At 53.2% G+C, this 16829-nt stretch overlaps 1 protein-coding gene across 1 annotated transcript in view; it reads right to left on the bottom strand.

Annotated features, from left to right (window-relative positions):
* Window positions 1–236: 236 nt before the first annotated feature.
* The window catches only part of LOC132077415 (diacylglycerol kinase beta-like), a 30746-nt gene continuing 14153 nt past the window's right edge, over window positions 237–16829 (bottom strand). Inside the window, exons 8-25 of the mRNA XM_059479114.1 lie at window positions 16401–16475; window positions 16177–16296; window positions 14946–15063; window positions 14583–14671; window positions 14153–14269; window positions 13942–14040; window positions 13483–13596; window positions 13325–13398; window positions 12581–12655; window positions 11912–11997; window positions 10971–11060; window positions 9716–9876; window positions 8380–8444; window positions 6816–6906; window positions 3245–3446; window positions 2607–2727; window positions 2438–2498; window positions 237–1290 (exon numbers count right to left, since the gene is read on the bottom strand). Of these exons, the coding sequence (XP_059335097.1) occupies window positions 1192–1290; window positions 2438–2498; window positions 2607–2727; window positions 3245–3446; window positions 6816–6906; window positions 8380–8444; window positions 9716–9876; window positions 10971–11060; window positions 11912–11997; window positions 12581–12655; window positions 13325–13398; window positions 13483–13596; window positions 13942–14040; window positions 14153–14269; window positions 14583–14671; window positions 14946–15063; window positions 16177–16296; window positions 16401–16475 (1857 nt within the window). The 3' untranslated portion in view covers window positions 237–1191. The remainder of the gene's footprint in view (window positions 1291–2437; window positions 2499–2606; window positions 2728–3244; window positions 3447–6815; window positions 6907–8379; window positions 8445–9715; window positions 9877–10970; window positions 11061–11911; window positions 11998–12580; window positions 12656–13324; window positions 13399–13482; window positions 13597–13941; window positions 14041–14152; window positions 14270–14582; window positions 14672–14945; window positions 15064–16176; window positions 16297–16400; window positions 16476–16829) is intronic.

The raw sequence follows: 16829 nt of genomic DNA, 5'->3' as shown, positions 1-16829 counted from the left end.
TTTTGCTGCTCCCAGCAGCACAGGAGCCTCCAGCAGCCCAAGGGAGCAGGTTTAACTCAGGATGTGGCTGCATCCTGCGTGCAGGCTCACTGCTGGAGGCACTGGGTGACTGCTGGCCCCTTGCCATGGCCAGCCTTGCCAGCTCCTGCCCCTGGGAGTGCATCCAGACCACCACAAACTCCTTGCATCCATCTGCTTCTTGGTCCCTGGAGAGAAGCTGCACCCCCTGCTCTGTCCTTCCAGGGGTGATGCCACCGACACCTGCCTGTGCATCCCAGCTGCCATCACCTGTGAGGCTTCTTGGGGCTGCAGAGGGCTGTGGGGAGAGCTGGCCCTAGAGAAAGGGAGGTGCAAGCACCCTGCCCCACTCCCTGCAGCACAGGGGCAGCACCAGCCTGGCAGAGCACACTGGCAGGTGTGTAAAAGGTGCTGGGGACACCTTAAAGTGAGAAGAGTTTCTGGTCTCCAGCCCCCAGGAGAGGCTGGCAGGATTTAGGAGAGAGGAAAAGTCCAGCAGAGAAGGGAGGTGGTGTCTGTGTCCAATCTGGGCTCCTATAAAGGTGACCACCAGAGTCCCTTTTTTGTCCAAAGTTTGCTAAATAAATACATAAATATGAACACAAAGCCCAGAGCTGGGGCTGCTTCCCCCAAAATTCCCTTTTTTGCCATTTCCCTGTAAAAACACAATCTCCTGCCATGCACCCCAGGCTTGTCCCTGTGCACTGGCTGTCCCCAGCCTGTCCCACTGGGCTGGCAGCAATGGTTCTTGCATCTCCCTCAAACCCCACAGCACAGAGGTGAGGGCCTGAGCTGGCTCCTCTGGGCTAAAGAAATAAATAATTCCTCCCGTTGCAAGGACTGGGGGACAAAGCCACTCCACTGAGACATCAAGTGGCCTTCAGGAGGAGGATAAATAAATAAATGGAGCTCAGTGCTGCCTCAGGGGCACATTCACTGGCAGCTTGGCTGGAGGGAATTTAAATAAAGGGAGAAAAAAAAAAAAAAAATCCCAGTCCTAGTGCTGCTCCAGCAAATGTGCTCACTGCTCCAGCCTGCCTTCTCCCCCTTCTTCCATCCCAGCTGGAGAGGATGCTTCTGGTGGTCAGGAAGGAGCCTGCAAGACCTTCCCAGGATAAACAATCCCCAGGTGGGATGCTGGGATGCTCCAGGCTGTGGATCCTTGGTGAGGCTTTAATCCCGAGTTCTGTTCCTCCTCTTCAGGAAGAAGAAGCTGCTCTTCTGGGGAGGCCCCAGCAGCATGGGCACCTGGCTCTTGTGGGTAATTTTCACCTAAAAAGAAAATTTTCTCCTCTCAGTGAGAGGAGCCTGAGCCCTCCCAGGCACCCTCAGGAGTGACCCCATGGAGGTGGGAGCAACTCAGCACCAGGGGAAGAGCTCTGGAATCACATCCAGGTCCTGCTGGGATGGGAAGAGGAGGAGGAGAAATGGAAGGGAATCCTCCTGCAGCTCCCCAGAGAGGAATGCTGTGTGCCCATCCAGCAAGGAATGGGAGTGAGATGAGTGCAGGGCACGGAGTCACAGCTCAGCTCTGTGGCACCCATCAGCAGCAGCACCAGGATCCCTCCAAACCCAGCCCAGGCTCCCTGCAAACCCAGCCCCAGCTTCCCTCCACACCCAGCCCCAGGCTCCCTCCACACCCAGCCCCAGCTTCCCTCCACACCCAGCCCCAGGCTCCCTGCAAACCCAGCCGCAAGCTCCCTGCAAACCCAGCCCCAGGCTCCCTGCAAACCCAGCCCCAGGCTCCCTCCACACCCAGCCCCAGGCTCCCTGCAAACCCAGCCCCAGGCTCCCTGCAAACCCAGCCCCAGGCTCCCTCCACACCCAGCCCCAGCTTCCCTCCAAACCCTGCAGCTTTGCCAGGAGGAGCCAAGGTTGTCCCAGCCTGCTGCCCATCCTCAATGTCCTGCCACCCCCATCCCCACACCCTGCTACCCCTCCTGCCCATCCCACACTCTGCCACCCCCTTTGCTCCATCCCCACCCCCTGGGAGCCCCTGCCACCCATCCCCACACCCTGCTGCCCCTCCTGCCCATCCCCACGTCCTGCCAGCCCATCCTGCCCATCCCACACTCTGCCAGCCCCTGGTGCCCATCCCCACACCCTGCCAGCCCCTCTGTCCATCCCCATGTCTTACCAGCCCTCTCCCCAATCCCCACACCCTGCCAACCCTTCCCACCCATCCCACACCCTGCCACCCCCTCTGCCCATCTCCTGCTACCCATCTCCATCCCCTGCTATCTATCCCCACCCCCTCTGCCCAATCCCCACCCCCTGCCACCTCTGTTCCCCATCCCCACACCCTGCCACCCCTGCTACCCATCCATTGCTACCCATACCCACCGCTGCTGCCCATCCCCACCCCCTGCCACCCCTGCTGCCCATCCTGTCCATCCCCAGCCCCTGGCTGGGCACTCACGGTGCAGGACGGCTGCATCCAGGGCTCCCCATCCACCTGCATGGGCAGCAGCTTGGACGTCCTGCAAGGCGCAAAGAAGGGGAAATTGGTGACACAGGTGCCAGGCGGTGACACGGGTGTCGGGTTTCGGCGACACGGGTGTCAGGTTTCCTAGGAAGGGGACAAGTACCTGATGATGACGGAGGAGCACTGGGCCAGCCTCTTCCCCGCGCTCTTCAGCCCCGTGTAGATCTGCCCCATTTCCATGGCGCCCTCCAGCCCCACCACCTCCAGGAGATGATCGCTGAGGTCTGCAGGACACAGGGGTCTGAGCTGGAATCCCCCTCCTCCTGCCCTCACTGGAACCCTCAGGGTGTGCTGGTGGCTCTGAGGGGATTTATCCTGACGTGTTCTGTGTCCTGAGACCACCAAGCTGGGTGTTCCCAGCACTGGGCAATGCTGGCGGCCAAAATCTTTGGAGAAAAAAATCTGGAAGAGCAGCTGGGTCTGCGTGGTGCCAGCCCAGATCCTCACCAGGCCTTGCACTGTTTGCAGTGTATGAAATGATGGCACCCCTTCAAATCCCAGGGGATGGCCTCTTCTCACAGCTCTTCCCGCTCCTCTGGGCCACCAGCAAGGACACCTGGCCATGGCACAGCTCTGCCTCAGGGTCCCCTTTCACACCCACCCCTATGAGCCTCCCACACCCTTTACCCACCCAGGAGTGGGGATGTCCCCAGGGCACCACCCCTGCTGTCCCCTGCAGCCCTTTGGTACTGCTGCCCCCACCTTTGCTGCCCCCACCCTGCCCTGGTGCCCCCCACTCACCCTGCACGCAGAATTTCAGCTCCTTGGCATCGGTGACCACTGTGCCTGGCACCTTGTCTGGCACCTTCTTGCCCAGCCTGTTGTAGCCACGCTGCTTCTTGGTCTCTCCCCAGAGGTTGGAGCCCCCGTACATGCTGGGGATGTTGAGCACAGCAATGCCCTCCAGGGATGTGGTGCTCAGGTCCAGCAGGGTCCCATCACACTGCCAGGGCACAGGGGGGGTGTCAGGAGGGAGCTGGGCCCACCACAGGGAGCCCCCTCCTCTCCCTGCCATGGAAATGTGGCTCCCTGGGCACAGAGTGACACTGGGTGGCTCCAGGGGACACTGGCAGCTCCAGAGTGGTGGGGCTGGAGATCCAAACACCCCCCTCACTTTTTCCTAGAGTTATTGCCCTTGACACTCCCTGTGCTGCTCTCCCCTCTGCTTCCATAGGAGTTTTATCACAGGTCCAAAATGGCAGTTTCAAAAAGGAAATTTCTGGAGGAGCACATAAAAACTTGGCTGGACTCAGTGCTGTCACCCAAAATGGGAGGCAACACCACCCTGTCACAGACATCTTTGTGGAAAATCCTTTCCTTAGGATTTTTCCTCCTGAGAATCTGGGAAGCCTCAGGAACAAAATGTAAACAATGGTTATCTGCTGCTGTGGAATGCAACAGGTGTATCTGTGATTGGTCTCATAGAGTTGTTTCCAATTAATGGCCAATCTCAGTCAGCTGGTTTGGACTCTCTGTCCCAGCTACAAGCCTTTGTTATCATTCTTTTCTATTCTATTCTTAGCTAGCCTTCTGATGAAATCCTTTCTTCTATTCTTTTAGTATACTTTTAATATAATATATATAATAAAATAATAAATCAAGCCTTCTGAAACACGGAGTCAGATCCCCATCTCTTCCCTCATCCTCAGACCCCTGTGAACACTGTCACATCCCCTCTGACCCTAAAGCAGCTTCCACCCTAGGAGCTCCAGCACCTGCCTTTCCCCTCTCCTCATCCAAACTGACTCCAAAGCACTGGAAAGTTTGGCTGCCCAAAATGTAGCTCAAACCAGTTTGTCTTCAAGCGCCATTTGGAAAAGAGAAATAAGGCTGGAAGGAAATTAGGGGAAGGTGTCAGAGGGAGAAATGTCAGGTTTTGGAGAGCAAAGCACAGCACAGCACACAGAACTGGCATCCCAGGCTTTGCTGTCATGCAGCAGGGCTGAAAATTCCCTGTGCAAGTTAAAATATCCATTGCCTGCAGCTTTCCCACAGAACTGGAAGCACCAGCCATGGAAATGCATTTCCTAACTTCAGCTCTTGTCACACTCCCCAGACATGGACCTCCTTCCTAAACACCTCTGGTCAAAGCAGCCACTTTTCCATCCAGCTTGAATTTCTCTAAAACATCCCTATTTTCCTTCAGGCATCTGCTCTTTACCTGCCACTCTGTGCCTCAGCAAATCCCAGCACAGTTTGTCCTTGCATTTTGGTGATGCAAAGGCAGGCCTGCCCTCACTTCTTGTGCTGAGAGGAACGAAATGGGCTGATGAGCTGCTCCTTGTCTGGGTGTTTTCCTTGAACAAAGGTCTGGAGCTGATTTTTCCCACCCCTGTGGCCATTGCTGAGGACTCCAGCCCCGTGTGTGAGGAGCTGGGTGCTCACACCTCCATGTGCCAGATCCTTCCTGCCTCCCCTGGTGCTGCAGGAGCTTATTTTTAGAAAAGTGAAAAAAAGCAAAAAAAAAGCAAAAAAAGCAGGAATCTTCTGGTTTGGGAGGAAGAGCTGTCTGTCCAAGGCTTGGAAAGGATGTTAATCCCCAAGTTCTCAGTACAATGTAATGATATTGTGATTTGTAGGGGGAGAAAAGACCTCAATGCTCTGAGCAGTGGATAGCAATGGGATGGGATGGGATGGGGTGGGATGGGTGGATGGATGGATGGATGGATGGATGGATGGATGGATGGATGGATGGATGGATGGATGGGGTGGGATGGAATGGAGTGGGATGGAATGGGGTGGGATGGAATGGGGGGGGATGCATGGGATGGGATGGGATCAGTGGGATGGGATCAATGGGATGGGATGGAATGGAGTGGGATGGAATGGGGTGGGATGGAATGGGGGGGGATGCATGGGATGGGATGGGATCAGTGGGATGGGATCAATGGGATGGGATGGAATGGGATGGGATGGATAGGGTGGGATGGGATGGACAGGGTGGGATGGGATGGGGTGGGGTGGGATGGATGGGGTGGGATCAGGGGGATCAGTGGGATGGGGTGGGGTGGGGTGGGATGCATGAGATGGGATAGGATGGATGGGGTGGGATGGGACTGGGTGGGGTGGAATCAATGGGGTGGGATGGGATGGATGGGATGGGGTGAGATGGCATGGGATGGGGTGGGATGGAATCAGTGGGGTGGGATGGGATGGGGTTGGAGCTGGCTGGCAGGAGTGCAGGATGCTGGGATGCTGCAGCAGGAGCCTGTTCCTGCCCAGAGCCGCCCACGCCTGCCCAGAGCCGCGGGCAGGAGCGATTCTGGATTGTGGATTCTCCCTGCAGAGCCCTCCCTGCTCCTGCTCCTGCTCCTGCCAGGGAGCCACAATGGGCCCTTTGAGCTGGGGCAGCTGACGGCAGCGAGGCTGGAAGGAGAAATTTGCAGCTGGGGGAAAAAGCAAATTCATTTCCAGGAGTTGTAGGGGGAAGGAGTGCCAATTTCCAAAACAAAACTGCTATTTCTCTGCGAGGCTGACAGTTGCCTGGGAGCTGGAGGGAGGACAGGCGGCTCCTTTCAACTCCAAACGCTGTGGGGTTAACCCCTTCCTGCCCGTGGGCTCGGCTGCTGGGCATGCACACTCGGTGGGGAGCACCCTGAGAAGGAACAGGGGGCACCTTGTGCCCATCTCCAGCAGCACCCAACTCCACAAACACGGATTTTATCCACCCTGGGACAGTGCAGCATGGATGGGGAAGGGGTGAGATGGTTGTGATGCTGCTCCTGCCCCTTCCCACAAGTTTCCAAGGGTGCAGCTACCCACCCCAGGCTTTGGGAAGAAACTCCCTGTATAGGAACGGGGCATCCAAATCCCTCTGCCCATGGGCACAGCTCTGCTCTGTGCCCACCAGCAGCACCCTGCACCCACCACCTCTTGGCAAATGCTATTTTCTCCCCTCACCCTCCAGCCTAAGTTATAAAAGGGTGGATTATCCAGAGATAAGAAGAGATGGAAGTTTACAGCCCAAATCCCCAGCACAGAGAAGTGACAGCACTCTTAGCAACCACGGGCCCTCCTCCCAGCTCTAATTAAAGGCTGTTTCCATGTCATCCAATGAGGGCTGGGAGCAGTGCAGAATTTACAGGGAGAATGTTCCAGGCATGCTCTCAAATACAGCTGGAAGTGGGGGAATACAAGATTATTCTTCTGCCCACAGCTGGCTGGCTTTGCAGTGTGGTGGAATAAGGGGTCCTGCCTTGTCCTTCTGCCACAGGGAGGGGTCAAAGTGGTGGCACCCTCTCCTCAAACAGCTGAGGGATCCAGAAAGAATTTGTGCCATGGCTAGAGCCAGGGACCATGCCAGGAAACCCACCTCAACCTCAACATGGTCATGGAGCTTCTTGCAGGTGGCTGCAAAGGTCTCTGAGGTCCCGAATTCGAAGTACCACAGCTTGTTCTTCATCCTGGGGCACAGAGACATGTCAGGACCCCCCTTGGAAGCACATCTTACCCCAGCCAGCAGCAGGAGGGGCTGCCAGAGACTGAATGGAGCTGCTGTGGTGGGGACACGAGCCATGGGTGAGGACACAAGCCATGGTGGAGAGGGAGGCTGGCCCTAGGGAGTGTGTGGGTGTCTGGGGCTGTCACAGGGTGGCTCTGACACCCATCACAGGGGGAGGATGGGGGTGCTGGGTTGTTGAAGATTGCAATGCAAGATGTTTTCCATTACCACCTGTATGGCAGATTACCTTTGTCAAGTGGGCAGTTTGCCTTATCTCTCTCTTTGAGTGACCACACTCACATCTGCTGATAACAGCTATTGAATGTCACTGCATGGCTGATAAGAACTGCAGCATCCCATTGGGAGATGTGAGCCCAGAGGGAGGAGCCAAGCATTCCTACCCAGATATAATCCAGAGGTTTTGAGACACCAGCATGGCTTCTCCATGGGATTCCCAGAGCTGCCTCTCCTTCCACGGGATCTTCAGAGGAAGAATCCATCCTTCTCTACAGGATCCCTGCTCCAGCAGAACCACCCCTGACACGGCAGGAGGGCTGAGCCACAATTCCAATGGGACTGCCACCAACACCCTGACCCACAGGGTGTCAGGTTGGGCTCTGACTCTGTCACTGTTGTTCTAGTGTACTGCATTGTTCATTTTATCCTTTTATTTTCTTCCTTATTAAAGAACTGTTATTTTCTTCCTGCTGCCATATTTTTTGCCTGAGAGCCCCTTAATTTAAAATTCATAGCAATTGGGAGGGGTGGGGAGGGTTTAAATTCTCCATTTCAGGGGAGGCTCCTGCCTTCCTTAGCAGACTCCTGTCTTTCCAAACCAAGACATGGGTGCTCCCTGGCCATGGGGTGTGCTGTCAGAGCACAGGGCACTTTATGGAGGGGGTGTCCCACAGCTCAGCAGCCTCAGCACCCCCTGACCGTGGCTCATTCCCTGCATCAGCTGCTGGGCCAGTCTTGGAGGGGGAGCTGGGAGAGCTGTAATCCAGGAGGAGCTGAATTTGAGGGCAGACCCAGACATTTTGGTCCTCTGAGGCATTTCTAAACCTGGGATGGGGCTCACCAGTCACAGCTCCTGCTGCCACCACCCCATTTCCTGAGCGCAGCAGAACGAGCTGTGACCTGCTGCCTGCCCTGCCCTCCCTGCCTGGCCTGCTCCTGCCTGTCCTGGCATTCCACACTAATTATAAAGCATGAATGAACCTAACTGGGGGTGTGGCTGAGTTTCAGCAGCCTGACACACCGCACAGGACTTGAAGGAGCATCCCAAACCCCCACCATGGCTGGTGCCTGTCCCCTCAGGCTGTACAAACCCCAAACTCTCCTGGCATGGTGCATGGGGTGCTGGGTGCCCCCATGGGGTGGCAAGGGGTCCCCCCAAACCCCCCCAGCCCTCAGGGGGTCCTTGGGGAGCCCTCACCTGCTGTTGAATTTCTCGGGGTGCTTTTCTCTCATGATGTGGAAGCGGTGGGCGATGGAGGCATCCTGTGGGGAGCACAGAGACATCAGAGGCACAGAAACAGAACCAGAACCCACACCCTGTGCCCCCTGGGCATGAGCCAGGGCAGGGCTGCTCAGCTCTTCATGCTGGTCCCTGTGGCACAGTGACATGGTGTCACTGAGGATGACATTGGTGGCCCAAGGTGATGGAGGGACCCAGTGGGGCTCTGAGGACATGCCAAGGTCCTGCAACCTGGCAGCTCCCCTGGCAGGATGGCAGCTCTCCTGAAACTCAGCCCAACCTCTCCCTGTGCACAGGGGGGGTGTTTAAGCCCTGTCACCAAATGCCATCTGCATTAGCAGGAGCCAGTGTGAGCCCAGGAGCATCCTGCAGTGCTGCAGGTGAGTGACCCCTGCCATGGGGGCAGCCCTGGCACAGGATAAAAATGCTGCAAGCCCCTGGGAAGAGAGGGGCTCTCCCCAAAACACTCCTGCTCTCAGACTGACCCCCATGGTGCAGGGCTGTCACCCTCCCCAGGCTCCCCAACGTCCCTAGGTCAGTAAAATGTGGGAACATGGGTCTAAACACCAAAGCAAGGCTTTGCTGATGTCTTGGCAGGTGGGGTGTCCTTGTCTTTGGCACCCCAAACTTCCTTGAACACCGTTTAAGCTCCTTTCACACCCATTCTTGCAACTTTCCTGCTGGGAAGATAGAGATCCCATGCCTGCTTATGTGTCTTGGTGCTGCCATTACAAATGACAATAAAACCAGAAAAAAACCCAAAACCAGGATGTCATGGACATATTTTCTGAAAAATCCTTTCATTAGGATCTTTTCTCCTGAGAAGTTGAGAAGCTTCAGCTTCCCCATGTTTTGCTGCTTTGGAATGTGATTTGGAGAATTGTTCACCTAGCATGTGAAATTGTTTTTACTTGATGACCAATGACAGCCACCTGTGTCGAGGCTGTGAGCAGCCACAAGCTTTTATTATAATTCTATTTTTTTCTTTTCTGATGAAATCTTTTCTTTTATTCTTTTAGTAGAGTTTTAGTATATAATTTTCTTTTAATATAATATATATAATAATACATATTATGGTATATTATATATTATATATTATATATTATATATTATATATTATATATTATATATTATATATTATATATCAGCCTTCTGAAACAGGGAGTCAAGATTCTCATCTCTTCCCATATCAGGATTGCCTACAAATTCAACACCAGGAGATGGAGGGAGGTTGGGAGAGTGAGCAAGGAGGAACAGGGAGGGAAGAAACCAACTCCTGCCCCATGGAACTCACCACCCCAATGGAGAAGTAGTTGTTGATGATGGAGGATGGGACAGGATCCCCGTTGGCCTCCCTGTCAGTGGGAATGATGTCGATGTGCCAGCGGTCCAGCATCACCTCCGTGCTGTGCTCTATGTCCTTCAGCACCTTCATCAGGTTGCCTCCTTCATAGCCTGGGAGGGAAAGAGGATGAAGGAGGATGAAGGGGAGCACAGCCATGTCACAGGCAGGTGCCAAGCACTGGGGATGCTGCTATGGCACATCCTTGCAGCAGAGGCAGAGATTGTGGCTCATGGCAGGGCTCTCCAAATGGAAAAGCTTGGGCAGGACCCATTGTTGGGGGAAATTAAACAGGAAAGCATCTTTATAAAAAGATGATTGCCTGGCAAAAGATTTTGAGAATATAGAAAACAAGACTGAAATGAAAGCAAGGATTGAGATACCTCAGTTACTGAATAACTGGAAAACAACGGTGTGGCCAGCTGAAGGTAATCCCCTTTTGATGGAACAATTCCCTCTGCTTGCAGGCAGGCCCCAGGGTCAGAGCAGACCCTGCCAGCTTGGCAGAAGGGGCCCAAAGAGGAGCTTTTAGGGTTTAAAATGTAACACAGTATGGCAATGCAATGATTCTTATACACTGTATGGAAATGCTGTAGGATTTGTATCTTGTACTAGATTGGTTAGTGAGAATCAGAATATTCAACACAGAAGAAGATTTACTGTATTATAATGGGAATCTTGCTCTCTTACCCTTTTACTCTCTTACCCTTTTTACTCCCTTACCCTTTTTACTCCCTTACCCTCTCTCCCCCTCTCTCCCCCTCTCTTCCCTCGGGCCTGCTCTGAGCTGTGTTTGGCAGCTCCCAGCAGGGCCCTGCACCCAGGCCCTTTGCAATAAACCCCAAATCCCAGCAGGGCCCTGCACCCAGGCCCTTTGCAATAAACCCCAAATCCCAGCAGGGCCCTGCACCCAGGCCCTTTGCAATAAACCCCAAATCCCAGCAGGGCCCTGCACCCAGGCCCTTTGCAATGAACCCCAAGTTCCTGACCTGGCTGCAGAGATCTCTCATCTCCGTCCATCCCCACCGTGCTACCCCCTGACGCTCCCACACCCAGCTATGGAGGGTTCAGAAAGCAGCAGCTGCTCTTTTTGGAAGGATTTAGAGGCACCAGGCTCAGATGCAGCTCTGAACTGCACCCCAGCAGCCCGGGAGCCCTCTCTGCCCTGGGGATGGCCATGCTGAGGGTTCCCAAGGGCTGTGCTCACCTCCTCCCCAGCGCAGGCACCGAGCGAGGTCATTGCCTGTCCCCAGGGGCAGCACGGCCACCGGCGGGTGCTTCACCAGGTTGGCCTTATCTGCAGGGCAAGGGAGAAGAGAAAAGAGAGTGTTGGGGCTGGCAAAGCTCATTCCCTGCTCCTCCCTGTGTCCCTGGAATGATGCTGCTGGCTAAGGGTCACTGTGAAAAACGCGCATTTTATGATTGGCTTTTCGCAAATATTAAAATGAATGTTATATGTCTTGTGTTAGAAACTGATGCTGTATTAATTCTCATAAGTAGTGTGTTAAATATAGTTTTAGGTTGTAACAAAAGGTTAAAATAGAAACTGTGCTATGTAGGATATTTTTTGTCTGAAGAAAGGACTTGCACTGAGATAGCAGCCACAGGACACCTGAGTCTTTCAGAGAAAGAGAATTTACTGCTCCATTATCAGGAGATATGAACTTCTTCCCACCTCGCTCAGGTAGGATGACACTGTCAGGATTCAGAGGAAGAAGATGACACTGACCTGACAGAATCCTGTCTTTGAATAGAATTTATGCATCATGTATGAGGTATATGAATATGCAACAGGTTATTGCTTTTAAGGGTTAATCCTCTGTTAATGTGTGTCCTTTTTTGGGCTTATGCTGCCCAGAAAAAGGTACCTGGACTGTCTGTAAATCTTTGTTTTTATTGTCTCATATTGTCCTAATCCAAATTATGATTACTGTAGTTATATTACTATTTTATAACTATTTATAACTATTTATTACTATTTTTATAACATTTTATTACTATGAAACTTCTAAAATTTTAAAAACAAGTGATCGGTGTTTTTCACAATCCCCACCCCACTTTCTCTGGGGGAATTTGAGGAATCTTAGGCACACCATCAAGGATGCAGGAGGATGATGCTCAGCAGGAACACAGCTGAGCCTGGCTCACCTATGCAGTCCAGGATCCAACCCACTGTGCCATCCCCTCCACAGGCCAGCACACGGAAATCTGGGGTGTCACGAAAGAAATTCAGCCTGGGGACAGCCAGGAGAGACAAGGGGTGATGTGAGAGAGGGGGCACAGGATTGAGAGACATAGCAGATTTGTCTTTACAAACAAGCTGTGGGTCTGCTGGTAGATAAAACTAACTCTGGAAGATAAAAGAAGCAACGGGAAGGATTCCACTGATTGATGAATGGAAAAATATATTTACTTTTACAAATAAACTTTAGGTTTGTTGATAAATGAAATTAGACATTGAGAGATGAAAGAAACAATGGGGAAGAAAGAAATCCCTAAATTCCATAAGAATTAAAAATTAAAAGGGAGGGTTTTTATACATTAGAGGGGAATCTTTGGTATCAGGTGTTTTGGGAAATCTGAACCTCTCAAGTACCTCAGCCAATGGGGAAAGAGAGAAGGGAAATGTGGCTGGGAAATTGGGATAAAAAGGAGGCTGCATCCTCCAAAAATTTGAGAGACCCCAGGGGAATGCCCCATGGCCTCTCCCTTTATTGGAATAAAGCCAAAAGGACTCCTCTGTCTCCTTTTTGGACATAAAGCTGTGGTGTTTGTGGATGAATTTTCCTGACAGGATCCCCTGCAGCAGCTCCTTACCCTGGCGTGGGCCCGCCACGGTCCAGGTTGTACACTTGGCGTGGGTTGAGCAGGTAGTGAAACTTCCGGAGCACCCTGGCAGGAGAGAGACAGCAGGGATGTAATTTATGTTATAAAATAATCTGTAACATATGTTATAAAATAATTACTGCCAAGGGAAATTTAAAAACACAGCATTCTGTGTACTAATACCAGCGTCGGGCAACAGGCAGTAATGAGGTAAGTGATAAGGATAGAAATTCAAACACCAGGAGGATGACTGTCTCCAGGGAAGGATATTTCAAGGGATTTTTTTCATCTGACAAGACCTCAGCAGGATGTATTTGATAGGCATCATCAGAAGTTTATCCCAAAAAGTTTTCACTGACAGGATTCCAGCAGTTATCCACCAGGAAACACAGCAGCACAAAAGAAAAACTATGATAATATGCAAAAATATGCTAAAGAGAAGCCCCTTCCAGAGCCCAAAAGACTGTATAAAATGAAAAATGACATTTTTAGTTTAGAAATAGACATTAGAAATGACATTTGGACACCCACGGGGATTTGGTGCAATAGAAGCCAAATCCTGGGTTTCCCCAACTCTGACTGCCTGGCTCAGAGTCGAAATTGCTTGTGGCTTTTTCCAAATTAATACTTTTATTATTTAATAAGCCTCCTTAATTATTAAATTGGAGTACTCATTTCTAACAGCATGAAGGTGATTCCCACACCAGGAGGGATGCCCAGCAGGACCCCACCTACCGCTCCCCTTGCCTTCCTCCACTCTTGGGGTTCACAAACACGAGCAGCGGGTGCGTCCCGGGCTGGGGGCTGATCTGGGGGGCAGAAAAGGCACCTGTGAATTCCTCAACCTGTGCAGTTTTCAGTGGCACAGCTCACCTGCAGCACCTGGAACCCACCTGCAGCCCTTGGCCATCCACGGTGGTGGAGTTGAACTTGAAGGCCTGGCTGTCCTCGGGGCTGGTGCTGGCAGGGGAGTCGCTCTCGGAGCGCCGGCAGTGGGACTGCCTGTCCTTTGGGAACCGAGGAGTGGGTGCCCACCCTGCCCACGAGGCAGTGCCAGCAGCCAGGGCAGGCACAGCAGCCTCAGCAGGGACCTGCTGGGTCCCCATCACTGGCAGGGAGGAGGGGGACACTCACCGGGACAAGGGGGACACTCACCAGGACAAAGGGGACACTCACCGGGACAAGGGGGGAATATACCAGGACAAGGGGGTGAATTTACCAGGACAAGGGGGGGAATTCACCAGGAAAAGGAGGGGAATTTACCAGGACACTTTACAAGATAAGGAGGGCACTCTACCAGGACAAGGGGGGCACTCACCAGGACACTTTACCAGGACAAGGGGTGCACTTACCAGGACGACTGGGCAGATGTAGGATGGGAGCAGGATGTGGTCCCGCAGCGGGCCCCCATCACACTCTGGCTTCACATGGGAGGCACACTTGTTGTGGAGCTGCAGGGGTGGGAGGAAGGGACATGGAGCAGAGGACACCTGCCCTGCCCTGAGCAGGAGCCCAGAGCTGGCCTTGCAGGCACTGAGGGTGTACCCAGCCCCGGGTACTCACCGTTATCTGGCACCAGACACAGTGCAGGCCAGTGATGCCCTGGTAGCACTTGATGCTCTTGTGACATCTGTCACACTTGGCAGGAGAGTTGCCCTCGATCCAGGTGTGCTGCATCACCTGCAAGGCACGGGGACACGGTGGCACAGCACCCACTGACCCACAGGCACCTCCCTCCTGCTAAGGGTGTCCATCAGGATTTTGGCAGCTTGTCCTGCAGGATGCTGCTGATCCAACCCTGCCCCTGTGCAAATCTTGGAGCTGGGGGTGGTGTGGATGCCTGGGGACTGGGGATGGGGTGCATCCTGCAAGGCTCTGGATGCTGGCAATGCCCATGAACTGCTGCCTAGGATATGAGGAGCAAAACCCAGGGGAAGGCAGAGCAGGAGACCAGGACACCCAGTGGCTCAGAAATGCACCAGCTGCTACTCACACTTGTGTTTTTCTTGGATTTAACGTAGGTGCTGATGCAGGAAGCAATGTCTTTGGACACACATCTCTCATGGACCGTGTACTTGCAGACTGGTGAGAGAGAAAATCATAAAGGCACAGAATCATTTAGGTTTGAAATCATTTCAGTTTCAGTCCAGCTGTTACCACCAGGGCACCACCACCCCAAGTGCCACCAAGGAAATGGTCGGCATCGCTCCCCAGCATGGCAACTGCCCCCTCCCCGCTTAGCCTGCAACACCCATGGGGCTCAGCACTAACAGGGACCAATCCTCCATCCCCAGGGCAGCACTGGCTGTGGCAGGAGCCAGCAGACTGGGAGTGCAGCCTTCTGGCCAGGACTCACAGGAGCAGCAGAGGCCCTGCTTGCGCACCCCCAGCAGCATGGTGCGGCAGAAGTTGCAGTAGGCAGGTTTCTTGAAGTGCTTCAGCCTCCAGGCATGCTGCCCATCATCCTTCACGTTCTGCAGGGCAAGAAAGTGGAGGGTGGAGGTCACTCCCCTGCTGCCAAGAGTCCCAGCACCCTCAGCCCATCATTGTAATAATTTTTTTCCCCCCTAAAACCCCCATGGTGTTTCTGGGAGTTTGCTCCTGGCAGGATCATGGGCTCCCCATTTCCTTCTCTCTTGGTGCTCCCCAGAGCATCACTGGCATTGCATCCCCCTGGGCACATCCAGCTCCAGCTCCCACAGAGTTGGTATCTCCAGGAGGGAGAGATAGGAATGTATTCATGGAATCACAGAATCATTTAGGTTGGAAAAGCCTTCTAAGATCATCAAGTCCAACCATTAACCAGCACAAGGACAGAAATGTCCCCCATCTCCATGGCTTTGAAATACCTCCAGGGATGGTGACTTCACCACTGCCCTGGCACAGCCCAGCCACTGGGAAGATCTTGGCAGCTGACAGGAAGGTGACTTCACATTTGGGGCCAAGCCACCACTGCCACCAAGGGGTGACAAAAGCACAAACTGGGGCCAGGCATGAGTCCTTTGCAGGAGCCAGCTAAAATGCCCTGCTTTCTTGATTTTTTCTGCCAGAAAGCCTGTCCACCATCCCACCTCTACAGGGAAACCATGAGCAAAACCTTCTTTCCCTGCAAATTATTCCCTGATGGCCAGGGATGCACTTGAAAGAAATGAAGGCCAAAAGGATGGAAAAACAAGACAGAAATAAAGGAGGTCCCTACAGCCCCACCTTTGCTCTTTAAGGCTCACTCTACAAGAGGAGATGCCATTTTAGGTATCTGAAATGCCATTTTAGGTATCTAAAATGCAGAAGGGATGCTCCTGGCAGAGGGGCCCTTCCTCAGGGGCTGGCAGGGGCTGGGGCAAGGGGCAGCTGTGACTGTGACCTTCTCATTTTAGGCTTTGATTAAATGTTCATCAAACTAGAATGCACTGCAATAGCAAGGAGCAAGCCCAGCCTGCTTGGGCACAGCAGCTCAAAAATAACTTGGAAAGGTTTGGGGGTGAAGGGGGCAGGGTGGCGGTGTCAGCAGGGGCTGTGGGGTGTTCTATGAGTGCATGGCTGGTTGCTGGGGGTAGGTTGGACCAGGTGTCCTCAGGGACACTCACTGTCTCCATGCCCAGCAGGACCAGCAGGGGGATGGTGGTCATGCCACCCCGGATCCACTCCTCCAGCGTCACAGTGCCATCGTGGTTGTAGTCTATCTCCTCCATCATGGCCTTCAGGATCTGGAGGGGGACACAAAATGTGGTGTGTGGGACAGTGATGGCACCCAGGGCTCTGGCTGAGAGCCCCTGGAGCTGCCCCTGGTGCCCCCAGCCCCAGCACTCACAGGCTTCAGCTCGGTGGAGTCCCACTCCAGGTACTCAGCCACATGCACCATCTGGTTGATGATACGATCCAGCTCCTAAAGTCACACACAGAAAACAGTGCTCAGGGTTAGGGATGGCTCCAGGCATCAGCAGAGTGTCCAGCCCCAAGCCCCCAGGTTCTACATCCCAAAATGCCCACATAGGAGGGGCAGCAACACCCCAGTCCTCAATGGATGCTCCTTTTTTTTCAGGGCCTTCTGCCCTGCAAGAAAATCTATAAAGGGTTTTCCTTGGGAAGAACTATTCTGAAAAACCAGATTCATTTGCAGCAGGTTTCACAGGCAATACCCAAAGAACAAAGAAAAAAACATCATAGCAGAAGGAGCTGTGCATGATTTTTTTTCTTCCCTCAAACACCATGACCTGATGTAGTGCTACAGCTCTTGGTG

This window comes from Ammospiza nelsoni, chromosome 10, assembly GCF_027579445.1.
Source record: "Ammospiza nelsoni isolate bAmmNel1 chromosome 10, bAmmNel1.pri, whole genome shotgun sequence".
Classification (NCBI taxonomy): Eukaryota; Metazoa; Chordata; class Aves; order Passeriformes; family Passerellidae; genus Ammospiza; species Ammospiza nelsoni.
The sequence above is the reverse complement of the archived record's forward strand: the minus strand, read 5'-3'. Positions and strand labels throughout refer to the sequence as shown.